Here is a 15,288-nt window from a genome sequence, read left to right on the forward strand (position 1 = left end):
CCCCCCCTCCATGCTCAGATAAACGGCATAGCGTAGCTACGCTCGGTCGTTCACCTCACTTTAGGAGCGAACGTAATGCGCCGACGCGAGAGCAAGTGCCAGCGTTATTTCGCGTCAGGAGAGCGAATTTCGAGTCTGAATTTGATGTCGATGCCGCGACTTTATAACGCGCGAATGAGTCGACGTAGCGACGTGAAATAAAAGGAAATCTCTGGCATGCGTCTATGCCGTTCTTTTATTACCGATCTTCCCAAATCGGCTCTCCCGAGTCGAGTGTCGTGATCAATTAAAACACGGCAAATACAATCACACGAGCAACACGCGACTTCTTTCATTCGCCGTCGAACTGTTCAGATTCTTTTCTTCATCTTGTTTACAGTAACGAGATTAATTACTGATTTACATTACCGTGAATTAAAGTAAAGGGATAATTATCGTGGTTATTTGTAAGATAGTAGAGGACTGTTTTGTGTAATTTCATGAAATTACTACTGACATTACTTCATGACATTTCTACTCGCACACAAGGTGCGATACGTGTAGTGTCAGACATTTTATATATATTATCAGCAATGAAAGAAATATATAATAAAGAGATTGTGAGAAGAGAGACAAAACTTTACTTGTCTAATTATATAGAATTGCTCGTGCGTAAGTAGAACTTATTAAATTGAATAGAAAAATGCTGTATTATTTTATATAGACTCCACAACTATTATTAGGATATTAATGAAAGAAAATTGGTTGCGATCAATGCGCGCGATGCAGTGGGACGAGTTATGTGATGTTAATTCCTTACAGAGTGTAAATATTGTTTTAATTAATTTTCTATTTATTGTTAATTATTCTTAAGGGTAATTTTTCCGAAGTTTATAATGAATTTATCTATCTATTTATCTCTCTTTCTTTCTTTCTATGTTTCTGTATACCTCTAGCAATTCTCGAAATTGCATGTGGCGTCGTGTGAGCGAACGTGAATCTCCCTGAAGGAAGGAAAGAAGGAAGTCGTAGATTTAGCAGTGCAATAGATTTTGTGAAGCGCTCGGTAATTGCACATTTCGGCCATTTCTGACGGAAGTGCTCTCTCTCTCTCCCCCCCATCTCTCTCTCTACATATACATGTAATTATACGAAAGGCAATTCGAGGTATGCGCGCATACATCATTTTCTACGAGACAAACGTAACAAAGAGCAAATACCTGTAAAGCGCTCGATAATTGCGCGATTAGCTCTTTGTCCTCGGGCGCTTCGAGCGCGAATACTTCGGATAGTCATGACGGTCCCGTATATTGCCGATAGCACAGAGAGCCGCGGCACGTTCGTTTGCCGTCCGACCGGTTACGTCGCGTCGCATAGGGGAAAGTTACGAGTTCCGAGAGCGTGCCGCTCTCTCCGGGCGTGCTGTCGCCCTTTGGCAAGACAAACTCGAACAAGTACGGGCGGCCGTAATGTACAAGTAATTTCGCCCTCCTCCCCTGCGGCGGCACACTAATCGCTCCCGCTGCGCGATGTTTGCATATCACCTTGCCCTTGACACTACCGCGCTCGTCAGCGCGAGCGAAAAGGAGCTTATGTACACACACACACACACACACACACATACAAAAGCAGTCAGCTGCCCACTTGCCCTAATTTTCTATCCAATCCTAATTATACGACGTCCGGCGAGCGTAAGGAAGGAAGTAGGACGGCTGGGCGTTTGCAACGCTCCGCGCTTCGAGAAGTCGCGCGCACACTTTTAACCTTTAACATCCCGAGCGTTTGATATGCATATGCACGCCGCCGCCGCCAATAAGTCGGCTCTTTTCGCCCGAATGTTGCGTGGGTAAATGCATCCATATGCGGGGCCTGTTTATTTTCTAGATAAATAAATACGCGACGAGATCTCTCTCCATCGATTGGCGCGACAACGACGCGCAGCACGGTTCATTGGTTGAATAGCGATTTTTCGTAATTCTTTGTAAACAGACGCGCGATCTCTCGCATTCACTGTTATTATTATTTATTCTATTTAGCGAGCGTGTATGTATATGTGTGTGTGTGTGTGTGTGTGTGTGTGTGTGTGTGTGTGTGTGTGTGTGTGTGTGTATGTTGAGCGCTCGCCTCTTTTCCTTTTTGTTTTTTCTGTTTTGTTTTGTTTTATAACGACGGCAGGGTGGAATTTATCGATAATCGCCTGGCCGTTGTTTCCAACTTCCGCACAGCGTGACGTCTAGTTCCCGTGATCTCAACCAGAACATGGGACTTGTAATTTGTACCCAAGTAGGTTTTTTCACAGTTAGCACAACGTGCGATAATCTCGATGATGGATACTTTACAATTCTTGAAATTATTATTGTTTTTACTTTGGAAGCAAATATACTGTGTGTATTGAATTAATCATAAAATTTATACGGTGCAATAAGATAATTTTTTTTGTTATATTAATGCAGCAACAAATTTACTAAAAATAATATATACTCAGGCTTACATTATTACATTTTATATGACATATTATATTTTTGACAAATTTTGACAATTCTTGTTGTATCTCTTTCGTATTTTTATTTCATTCTGTGTGATAAATGTGAGCCATATGAAGCACTTATTAGGGACGCGAGCCTTACAAATCGACTGTTAAAATTGCTGCCAAGTTCACCATGTACCTCTCTATTTATCCTCTATCAGGAGCTGCCAAATACCTCGCGTATTCACGGCAGGCCCCGGCGCACCGTGAAATATGTTCGGCACCGGGAGAACGATGAACTTGAACGCGAAGGGAAGAGTCGCAGGACGCGCGATATACACCGGGCGCGACCCTCCGTATCCTTCTGTTTCCCCATTCAAACGCAAAGCGTCTGTCCGCCCCGAACGCCCTCATTTTTTCCTCGCCAGCTTTTCGCGCCGGTTATTTCCACCCTCGTTTGTCCTATCAACCACCGCCTTTCGCCGCAGAACCGCGAAGAACTGAAAGCTATCAATTTATCATGAGCGCATGCACACTCGCGGCGAGAGAGCTACGCGGCCGCGGATCGTCATTTTCGAAAACAAGCTCGCCGCGAAACTGCCGAATCATTTCCCTCTCGAACACGCGCGCGGATCCATCCCCTTCACAGCGGCTCCAGCGGATTATTTTCCACCGCTTTACCTACTCTACCTGGTTGTTAGGCGACTCGAAAATCGAGAGAGGCGCACACGCTCGGCGAGCCTCGTGTGATACCGACAGGTGATACATCATCCTCGCGCAGCTCGTCAATGATGCACGCTCAAATTTACGTTTTAGCTTCGTGACTTTGGCGAACGCGACGCGAATCTCGTCTCTCTCTGGCTCTCGTCCCCTCTCTCTCTCTCTCTCTCTCTCTCTGTCGGCGCGATTTTCTTCCTCATTGCTCGGACTTGAGCATACCCGAAAACATGGAAATTTATACGATGTTTACGTGAGACAAGGAATCTTCCGCACGAGAATCGCCAGTAAGAAATCCCACAGTACGTTTCGCACGACGCTCGACGTTCGAAGAGAGTCAAACGCGATCAGTTTGTATCGCGTCGTAATTCGTAATTCTCCTTTTTCTTCTCCTCTTGTTTCTCCCTCTCTTACCTCTCCCTTTCTATATGCAAAAAAAATATTAGCCGCAAGAACTAAAATATAGTGGTGCCGATTACGTTGTGTTCTTACAATACAGACAGCTAAAATGCTGTTGCTATCGAAGCTAAATTTATTAGACAGCTATGTGAACTTTGGCGTTACAGCAGAGCAATATTCATTGCTAGATAGAAAGCTCTCATCATTTTGTTTCACTCTCAAATTGAATTTTATACCTGACAATACATAAAACGATTAGCCTTCTAGCAAAGTTCGAATCAATCGATGAGATTTATCTGATATCACTGAATCATTTCCTTGCGTGTATCTATGCATAATTGGCACTCGAGAAAATGATCTTGCAGTCTTTCACAGCGGACATTATTCAGAAAATTTAAATGATTAGCAAACACCGCGATATCGCATATTTTTTGTATTTGATCAATATAAATGGCAGAGACAGAATTCCTATCTTGACTATTTGTGAAATTTAGCAAGAGAGTTTCTCTGTGATACTCGTTCAGGGTCATATCAATAGTTGTCACTTGAAACTCTTGTCTCATGTGAGATGCTCAGACTTCTATTCGGTTAGATCGAAATTGTTCAGTTGAATTACATGTGGCATTATATCTATAATCGCGATTCAACTGAAAAGCTTTTATATAACTTTCATAACAGCTTTTATAAACTCAAATCTGAGTATCTCACTTGAGAGGAATCTCAAGTAACGACTATTCATATGGACCCCAGATTAAGACCAGATTAAGTTTTTTCTTGTAAAAGTTCTGTGGTAGACAGAAAGGATGAACGATTATGAATGTATAATCCTCATATAATCCTATCTAAATTTGCTTGCGGATATTGCAAGAGTGTTGCTGCTGTAAATTGCACGTGTACCACAAACTATTTTCTACCAGATACAAAAAACATTGATAAATTTTTATTGCGACATTTGGGATTTTATCTGGACCAACAAAATATCTTTTTAGTATACACTTCCTATAAAAATTTAAAATTGAATTTTACGACTTTATCTTTGCAGACGGAATAACTTTGTCTGATTGGTTTAAACTTATGCGAACAGACAGATGTATAGTCGCGGACAGAAAGATTGTCCGTAAATTTTGAGGCGAATTTGCGTCTTAGCAGCATTATCCTATTCAAAAAGCGAATTCTCTCATCGGACAAGACCGAGAGTTTGTTTATTAAATTCAGCCCGAAAATTACGAACAACCTTTTTGCCCACGACTGTACATCATTTTGAACTTCATTAGTCGATTTGTAAAAGTTGCGTCCCTTATGAGTGGTCCATATGGCGCTCATATACGGAAATAGCAGTATGGTCGGCTCGCGCATAAATCTGGCCGTGCTAACCAGATTATGAGTCGGTCAAACATTCTATTTTCTCTGTGTGTGTACGCGCGCATCGTACAGAATGACAAAATATAAATACGAAAGAAATATGAAAGGAATAATCAAGATTTGCTCAAAAATCATGTCAGGCAAGATGTGATATGAAAATCTGAGTGAAACCGCCAATAAATTTGCAGCTGCGTCTCGATATGATAGAAGATTTACATTGTTGTATGATGCAAATTTCATAATTAACTCGACACATTTTGTTTCTTTATAAATGTAATTAATAAAAAATTGCACAGATTCTCCGTAACCGAACATCTTATGTAGTCATAATCATGAAGTCTATCTTCTTTTTTCCATTGTTCTGTGCAAACATTGCTTGCCTCGCTTTTCTGTTTATACTTAATGACGCTTGAGGGGAGTTTTTTCCGGAACGTACAATAAATTTATCCATCTATCTCGATGTATTTCTCTCTTTCTCTCTCTCTCTCTCTCTCTCTCTCTCTCTCTCTCTCTCTCTCTCTCTTTATATCTCTGGCAGTTCTCGAAACCGCACATACCGCGGCATGAACGCGACAGGTATCTCCCGCGGGGACGTTCCGCGGATTTCCGCTTTTTCCCCACGAATTCCGCTTTCAGACTGCGTCCTCCGGCTGGACCGCGCTGTCTCCGCTCTCGTCCCGCCGCGGCCTGACCTTACTATTCATATTTTCATGAATTTTCATTCGCCGCTCGCGGGATTGCTCGTTACTTTCGCGTGCGCTGCCGCGCGTATGTACACTCGCGCGAGTGGGACGATAGTGAAGCAGGAAGAGAGGAAGTGGGAGAGAAGGGGGTTGCGGAGAGGGAGGACGAGGAGGGCTATTGGTTCACGCGGAATCACTGGGCGACTGGTCGCTTTTTTCGCCCTCTTTTTTTTCAACGATGGATCGTCAAAATGTAAATGCGCGAATCTCGCAAGCGGCGGAAAGCGCGAGTAATCTTCATTCGACGAAAATGACATCGGATTACCCGCCTCGCCGGCTTCCTCTAGCTTGCTCTTCAATCCCGCGCTTAAATGGAGAGGATTCTTTCAAAGCGGAGGGATAATTCTCGCCCGCGCTTTGTCGTCGACTCTGCATTGCCTATTACTAGCACTACTTGCGAAGAAACCGCAACTAACACTTCTGTCTCTTCCCCGTCCCTCCCTCCTCTCTCTCTCACTCTCTCTCTATCTATCTATCTATCTATCTATCTATCTCTGTCTCTATCTCTTTCTCTCGAGAACATCCTTTTGCTTTGAAGTGAATTAATCGACACAATCCTGATTTCGACAAATATGTCGATTAATCGCTTCGAGTGCCATGCGGAGGCATTTGCCCACGGGACTGCGCGAGGAAAAGCTTATGCATGATATCTCTCTCTCTCTCCCTCTCTCTCTCTCTCTCTCTCTCTCTCTCTCTCTCTCTGACGAAGCTCTCCATTAGTCTCCCAGCGCGAGAAGACAAGGACAAATCTGCGCCGGCAAACAAGCAGCGCCCAGCGCTGCGCGCGCGTCGACCTTCGCGCGCTCTTTTCATAAATTTGACTTTCTGAAGGAGTCGCTCGTTATCTCGCGCGTTCGTGCGACCGAGTCGCACCTGCCACCTCGGGAAATCACCTCGGATGATTTCTTTCCCTGTCGCGCCAAGAGCCGCGTCCCGAGGGAGGGCTTCGTCGCCGTGGAGGCCAGCGTAATGAAAAACAATGACGGAAGCGCGCGCTCTTCCCCTCTCCGCGAGAAATGAAATCCGCTTCTCGCTCAGCGAGAAGCTTTAATTTCCGCCAGTTGGTGGGAGATCCCGCGCAATTAATATCCGATCGAGGTGTCGCGCATCACAAAAACGCGAATCTCTCTTTTCTCTTCTTTGGTCTCGCTCGCTGGTGACACGCATAAGCCGATGTTTTCCGTGCGGCCACACACCGAGCGCGGTTTTAGCACGTCCAGCGATGTGAGAGAACTAATGACCGCTGATAGCGCTCATTAATAAGCTCGACCGGGATGCACGTAAAGGTCAATCGACTATTCCTGTAGAACAACGTGCCGCTGCGGCAGAGAGAGAGAGAGAGAGAGAGAGAGAGAGAGAGAGAGAGAGAGAGAAAGGCGGTAAGGAAGACGTTTGTAAAATAAATAATAAAATATGTCAGTAATAGAGAGAGAGTAAAGATCGCTGCTTTACGATGCACGCTCCACAATTAGCTCGTTGCAAAATGTATGTCCGTCTCTATATATATACATCGACCGCGTGCCATTGGTTGCATCGAGCAACAGCTTAAAAACTAGCTGTGCATAGCTAAACGTCCGAATTAAAATTAACCACAACCCGGTTACCATCGGCTTGGAAATTCGTGACGTGTACTCATCACGGCCTTTCTCACGCGGCGCGCGCGTGCAAGGAATTTTCCTCGAAGATATAAATATTCATCAACCCGAAGAAGTACCACGGTACTCTTGTCTGAAGAGTACTTATAGGATATACTTATATACTTATATTACGGATAGAATTTCAAGAAAGTGCAGCAAGAAATTTTGAGAGCAAAGAATAAAACCGTGCGTGGAAGTTATTTCCTCCAGAAGAGAAAATAGAACGTTTTCCAATTACTTTAAAACACGTGTGAAGAAGAATTCGAATTACATCTTTCATGCAGGGCATGCATCGCTCTAATGCTACATGGAGAAAAGGATTTGGTTCAATTAACCCGATAGTGAACGAACCAAACGCGTTTTGGTCGAAGAAGGCGGAACTTTTGGTCCCAGTCGCGTGATACAAGCCTCGTGAATTATTTGATGGGCGACCAGTTTCAGGTCGCCCTGCTGTCTGAAGAAGTGAACTGAAATGTTCACGAAACGTCGGAACCAAACATAAGAAAAACACGATCCAAACCCGGAAAACAAGCAGTAAAGTGTTGGACAACATCGTGAAAATCTAAAATACCTTGTGAATTATACTATCAGTGTGTTATATTGTTCGAAAAGAATTGTGCGTGCGATATTTTGGAATGTTGCAGTTGCATATTTATAGAGAGAACAATAGAGAAAGGAGAAAAAGAAGGGAATGACAGAGCAGGAGAAAAAAGAAAAAGAATGACATAGAGAGAAAGGAAAAGAGAGAAGGAGAAAAAGATGGATAGATAGATAAAGCGTTGTTTATTTGCATCCTAGGATTAAATCTCGTCAAGCGTCAGTAATAATAACAATAATAATTACATCGTTTTTAAATTGTACAAAGGCAGGAAATACATCAGATAGAAAGTAAAAATAAAGCAATGCAAGCTATTAAGTAAAAAAAAAACCACATAAAAATAAACACAGAATTTACTATTTCATTTAAGCAATTTATATATCATCTCCACATTGCTGTTGAAATAGACACCGAAAGTATCTGTTTTTAAACCCACTTATTGAGTCGACTTTTCTGATTTCAAGAGGGATTTGATACGAGCAATCAATGGCATGACATCTATACGATTTTTTAAATAATTCTGTCTTACATTGAAGAATACTCACGATAAAGTGACGGTATATTTATTAGATTCTCTATATACAGCATCTCTCTCTCTCATTTCTGAACTTAAATTCTGAATATAAATACGATTACTTTCGATTGCACAAGACAATGAAGAAAAGACAGTCAACAAAATACTTTGTTCTTCAACCCTCTAAGAGAAGGAGAGAGAAAAAGAAAGAGAGTGACAGAGAAGGAGCAAGAGAAAGTAGCATTACACGCGTCTGCAATGTGTTACACTTCGCATATCTCGCCGGCGTTCTTGCGCGCATTCCGACACGAATCGCTCGCTTTCGTTTAATCGCGGTCTCGTAATTCGTCGTAACGAGACATTACGTTGAGTAGCACGCTACACCCGAGCCGGGACAACTTCCAAGATACCGAGGTACGGCGCCGTCGTCGCCGTCGCGACGGCGGCGGCTGCACTGCTAATAGCAATTGCATTAACCTGAGTACGACACGCCGTGGGAAAATGCATTCGCGCCCCCTGACTGTAAAACGATTCGCACGCTCGCGCGCGAGTTACGCGGCGACGTGAATTTGAATATAGTTTGAGCTCGTTACACGTATACACATGTGTGCATGTGTGTGAGTACACGCGACACCGCACGCGCGAATTAAGTAAAATTAAATTTCGCCGCTGGTATTTACGCGCGCAAACGCGTCGTCTCTTACAGCGACGTGACGGCACTGTCTGTCGCCTACGCGTACACGTAGGAGACGCATATCTCCGGTTAGACGTGAATCCACACTCAAGGATGTACGAATTTCCGATATATCGCGAGTACTGCGATTTTCTTCTTTTAAATCGCAATGCAATGCACAATGGAATCGCGCCCGCAACTCAAAATCACTCGTTTTAGTTAAGTATCTGTGCAAATCGCGCGACACAATCTATGATATATAATATTATATATGATGTTTTATACTAATTCGAACTTATACATTCAAAGGCATAATAGGATTATGCCATTATAACAGCCTTAAATGTTAAGTGCCTTTAAAATATTAAATTGTATTATTTTTCTTTTAATTTAGTTGTATTATTTCTTTTGTACTTTTCCAGGTAGAATTTTCAGTGTCATAGAAATCTAAAATTTATTGCTGCTTTTGTATCTGCTAGAACATTGTCTGTGATATATAAAATTTGCAGCAACAGCGCAATGTCCACAAACAAATTAGCTTGCTCACATCTAACCTAAGTATGAGGATTATACTGCGAGATAAAAAATTAACAAATGGATATTTCCGATCAAAATACCGATAAATTTTTATATCCCATTAAATTTAATCGAATACTTCCGATACTTATTCGAATACTTCGATATATCGAATACTTTCATAATTTCATCAGATAAACCGATAAAAAAAAATATGAATCTGAAAAAAAATATGAATATTTCTCCTCGGATGTTTCCTGATCGGATACAAAAATTCATCGGTATTTTGATCGGAAATATCCTAAGGTGACTAGGTGTCTCGATGTTTTCGGGACACCGATTTGTTATGATTATTTTCAATGATTGTCAAATAATTTTCGGATCTTTTTACCTCCATCCGCCCGTCCCCCGCTTCACACATTTATGAAGTGTTCCGAATTCAGGACTGGGAAATCTGGTCACTTTATATATACCGCGAGGAGAAACGAAAAGATTACTTACAAATAACCTCTTCACGATACGCCTCGGCGATCGCACATCGCTATTCTCGACACACCCGATTTTTTACCCTTTGTCCCGAATTTTTTCGAGTGCTATTCGAGACACTGATTTGTCATCGTTTTCAATAACTGTCAAATAATTTTCGGATCTTTTTACCCCTCCCCCCCTCCGCTTCACACATTTATGAAGTGTCCCGAATTCAGGACTGGGAAATCTGGTCACCTTAAATATCCGTTTGTTAATTCCTTATCGAATAATTTCTCTCAGTGAAGTACCTATCTGCTAGCGAGATTTAGCCGCCGCACACAGATTCTAGCAGCTAATCCTCTCCGGGGCGTTAAAAAGACCTAACGAGCGCGCTCGTTTATGTTTCAGCTGTCGGAGGACATCGGATACGTTATATACTCCGCCCTGGGCAGCTTCTACATCCCATCCTGCATCATGGTGTTCGTGTACATACGCATATACTTCGCCGCGAAGGCCCGCGCGCGCCGCGGCATCCGGAAGCAGCCGCGTCCGCGGGCGGCGGTGCCGCCGGAATCGCCGGACGTCAGGCAGACCAGCTTCACTCAGAGCACGCCGGCGACCGACGCCAAGAAGCCTCCGGGATCAGTCATGGAGAACGTCGCGACGATCGAGAATCAGCCGGTCCAGATACCGATTGTCACGTGCGACTTGGCCAGTGACGTCAGCACGTCCGAGGCAGATCCCGGCGGAGGGATCAGTATACCGATGGAGGAGAAGGACACGCTCAAGGTAACGGACGTTTGCACGACTGTCGTCGCGATATTGCCGGCGCAAACGCAATGACTCGAGAAACGGAAATGTCGGGGAACGAAGATTCCGCTTTTTAGCTCGAATCTCACGATAATGCGTTGCTCCACTGAGAAATTGTCAATCAAAACTAAGTAATTATAGCGAGCCTGTGCACAGGTTTTGTAGCGCAATAAGAGCACAGGTAAGACTATTTTGGGTATTTAGAAAAATAATTAGCAATAATATGTCGGGTTGTGCGATAACAAATTTCGGATTCTTTAGGTCGAATGAAACGATTGTACTTCTATTTCGTTAGAATTTTATAAAACAATGTATGCGAAAGATGGCAGAATTTCCTCCGAAATTCGCCAGACTGCCGCGTCGCTTCTCGCACAAACTGTATCTCAGTACTGTGATAACTTAAAGCTCGCGCATAGTCGACGTTATCCTATGTCAGGTCCTTTAATTTCATGTGTGCGTTTATTTTCATTTATGCAGCGCGCAATTATCACACGTTAATCGCGTTCGAACAACGAAGATTACAGGCTGACAATTCGCGCGAGTTTCGGACCGTAGTTTCACCCTCCATCGCATTTCTGGATTATGGTTTGGTTTCCGCGTGATTGTACCGATATCGTTCGCCATTACTGTCCTAGTATATCCCATATCGTCGATGTCTCTTATATGAGGAGAGAGCGAGAGGGAGTGAGTGAGAGAGAGAGAGAGAGAGAGAGAGAGAGAGAGAACACGAAAGTAGGAGCAGTAAATCTTCGAAATCAAACACATTTCGTTATCGAGGAGTGGATCCGCGAAATCGAATCGGACGAGGTCCCATGGACGGGTGCGCAATGCTGGCTATCGGTATCGTGGGATCAATCGATCGACTGATCATATCCGTGTGCTTCCTTCGGGATCACCCGCGCGTCCAGATTACCAAGCCGTCGCGCCGTTTCTCGTAACCTGTATCTCGATACTGTGATAAATTAAAGTCCGCGTATCGAGGACGCTCCATCGACAACGACGACAACGACGACAACGACGACAATCGGTATTGCTTGCTCCACGTCAAATATCCACGTTGCGTATCGTGAAATTGATACGCGATGACTCCGTCTCCGACGCGGGGATACGTACTCTCCGCGTCGAGATGCATCAGTCAATATTCGTGATATACATATTGTTGCCGCGAACACAGGACGTAACAATATATTCGTGATATATATATATATATATATATATATATATATATATATATATATATATATATATAGTATATTACACTTAAGCGCGCATGAGCGGATCATCGGGTCGCGCGTGTATCAATAATTAATTGCGCGTCGAAATTTTATCGCTCGTTCCGCTAATGTTTCAGAGGAGACTCTCGTCGACGAACGTAAATATCCGAGATTTTTACGCTGTAGAGTTTGCACACGGAAAAAAACACGCTGCGTTCGAGTAAGTGTTGCTGGTATCCCGTAAGTTTATATTAACGAAGAAACATAGTCAATTGACATTTTTTGTATAGAAACGATGACGACGACGACGTTTTTTACATGTAAATTCCTGATTTCTGACTTTGAGCTAAGATATCTCAGCTTCTAGAGAAAAAGTAAAGACAGTTTTATGAAGTAATGTAAACCCAAGTAATGTAAATTAATTAAACCCATCCAAAACCTCATCCGTTCAGCCGTTATAGTCGAACGCGAAATTTTGCCTGTGTTCAACTAAGGTCGTCGCGTCGGCCGTGAATTGCTTCGCGCTTGCACTTGGCTTCGCGACACTCTCGTGTCGCTTGATACGCGCAAGTTATCATAAGTTCATCATAAGCATCAACTTTATTCAAGATACGTTCTGAATACTAGTAAGTTTAGTATTTTAATCAAGAATATTAAATCGAAACGCAGATTCGGTTCGCACAAATTCGAACCAATTTTCTCTCTGATAAGGTCTTGTAATATTCTCGTGAGGGGAATACATTTTTCTTTTTGAAACATGGCAGTAGACTTTTTTAAAATTCGTGAAGAGTACTGATAGGCTGTTATGAAGGAAATATTCTTTGTTGAAAATAACTATTATCTAACAGAAGAAAAGTGAATCGAGTAATCGCTTTTTTTAGTAAAATATTTTCTTCGGTGAAATATTTTTCCGTGTGCACTATTTTGATTGTATAACATTAGTTCACTGGAACAACGTTTATATTGAAATAGCCGTTGATTCCTTTATTAATTAATTCGATCGATTATTCTTTCCTCACCGGTACACCTGTAGCGCGTATGCCAATTAAAATATTTCTAATTCCACCAGAAGGCATGCAAATCACCGAAATCGGTTTTACCTCTTTATTAGTATGGTTATTTTTTGCTTTAGTTTGACCTACTGTGTCTGTGAGATTCAATAATTTGTGTATATGTCCTTAATTAAATGTCTATAAACGTGCTTATCCAGTATACAGATATTATGGTTTTGAGAATACAAAGGATAAATTTGAAAATTTTGTCGCAATAATTATTTTTAAAATAGATAAAATAGATAAAAATGGATAAAACAGAATTCATAATATAACAGAAGATGGTGTATTGATTCTAAACACAGGAAAAAGTAAAAAAATTTTGCATTCTTTAAAAAAATAATTTTGTTTTATGGGCAATAACTCAAGATTAAGGGGATGCTGTATCTACTATTTTACCGACATAATGCAGTTTCGTAGTTTATATTATTTTTTTCTGTTTAGGTTGCATAAAATTGCAAATGCTTTTGCTGAGTGAAAGTATGAATGTTAATATATTGAAAGATGTCACATGTGTGCATATATTAAAAACAAAAAAAATTCTGCAAATAAAAAAATCATATTTTAACATAGACTGTATTCTTCAATGCATTGATATTTGTACTTTCATCATGCAGCAGCATTTGCAATTCTATGCGACCAAATAAGAAAACACCGCAAAACTGCATTATGTCAATATTCAGGGCCTTCTTAACAACTATGGGACTTCAATTTTTGTGCTTGAGTCAATTTCACTCCTGATTGCCAAACTGGGGTTGATATTGATACCACAAGAGCGAGAAAGACACACGAGACGTCTCCTTTCTCCTCAACGCGACGAAGTTCTCCTTGCGCGAGTCTCACGAATTCGCGAACGAATGAACGAGTCGGCTCTCGCATTAAACGTGAAATCACATCGCGAGATTGGGTGCCCCGACTACATGTCAAGATTGTACACCGCCGCCGGGGAATCCGCGAGAATCTGTGCTTGAGAATAAGGTCGCGTTTATAATTACATACGGAAATACAGTTTTACGGCGGAGCAAGAAGATAATTACGTGGGGAGGCGTCTTTCCCGATGCCGACTGTTGTAATTACGCGAGCTTCACGTTCAAAACTTAAAGCGCAAGAACACAACTCACCTTTGTTTCGCCGCAAAGATTGCGGGCTCTCCGCGTCCCGCGTAACAACTGCGTGTCAAAAAGAGTCTTCGCGATATGATCCTCGTCCGCTTGTATGAAAATCATACGTCGCTCGTGCGTTCAAGGATGGATATGCCGTACTCGTAACTGCGGCTCTACACAACGCGCCACCGAGAGCGTTAGAGATTCCCACGGTTAAGTCGATTGTTAACCGCGCGAAAGAGTGAGCGAGCAAGCGAGAGAGAAAGAGAGGGAGTGAGAGAATGAGGGACTAAGAGAGTGAAAGAATAAATGAGCAAGAGAGTGAGGGAATAAGAGAATGAGGTAATGAGAAAATGAGGAAGTGAGGGAATGGGAAAGTGAAAGAGTAAAAGAGTGTTGAAATAGGAGAGTAAGAAAGAGAAAGAGTGTGTGGGAGTAAAGGGAGTAAAGGGAGCGAAAGTATCAGAGTATGAGAGAGTGAGGAAGTAAAGGGGTGAGAGAGGAAACAGAGAAAGAGAGAGAAACGGGGGGGCTGCAAATAATCCGTTCTCGATTTCTCGAGTGCGGCCGAAGCGATGCGATAGGACGCGACGGAACGCGACACGATAAGAACTTCGTTGTGGCTCTCAGGCCTCGGGCGAATTTCCGCAATATTTTACTCGGATTAATTAAATCCGCGATATCTCACGTAAAAATACGAAAACACGATGATTAAGGGCTCTCCGCGAACCGGCCGGAGTATTGTCGCTAATTTCAAACGCGACCCGCGAATTCGTTGCATATTTTAAAAGCTTATCTTACCGAGTCGCCGGCCAGCCAGTTTACAGTAACACACCGTATGGCCGCGAGATCGCGAAGAACGTGCGTCGGCAAAGTAAACTTGTGTGAACTTGGCACACCATATTTAAAAATGTGACATTTTTTTTAGAGTTCTGATACTCTCTTGAAAAGTTCTAGAGCTCTATGCAACAATTTTAAATAGTTCCGGTCATTAAATACAAAAAAATAGACTTTTAAAAAAAGGTGCGCTAAGTTC

The 15,288-nt window shown here is 42.5% G+C and overlaps 2 protein-coding genes across 15 annotated transcripts in view; one reads left to right on the forward strand and one right to left on the reverse strand.

The window, feature by feature from the left end:
- Positions 1-15,288, forward strand: part of LOC116840622 (alpha-2B adrenergic receptor) — a 268,703-nt gene that overhangs the window by 241,257 nt on the left and 12,158 nt on the right. For both annotated transcript variants that reach the window (XM_032807528.1, XM_032807529.1), the window contains one exon: positions 10,482-10,862. In XM_032807528.1, the coding sequence (XP_032663419.1) occupies positions 10,482-10,862 (381 nt within the window). The remainder of the gene's footprint in view (positions 1-10,481; positions 10,863-15,288) is intronic.
- Positions 1-15,288, reverse strand: part of LOC116840624 (facilitated trehalose transporter Tret1-like) — a 310,767-nt gene that overhangs the window by 210,291 nt on the left and 85,188 nt on the right. The gene's annotated exons all lie outside the window — the stretch shown is intronic.

The sequence above is a fragment of the Odontomachus brunneus genome, unplaced genomic scaffold (assembly GCF_010583005.1).
Source record: "Odontomachus brunneus isolate Ranch 3 - 2012 unplaced genomic scaffold, Obru_v1 Obru_scaffold_010, whole genome shotgun sequence".
Lineage (NCBI taxonomy): Eukaryota > Metazoa > Arthropoda > Insecta > Hymenoptera > Formicidae > Odontomachus > Odontomachus brunneus.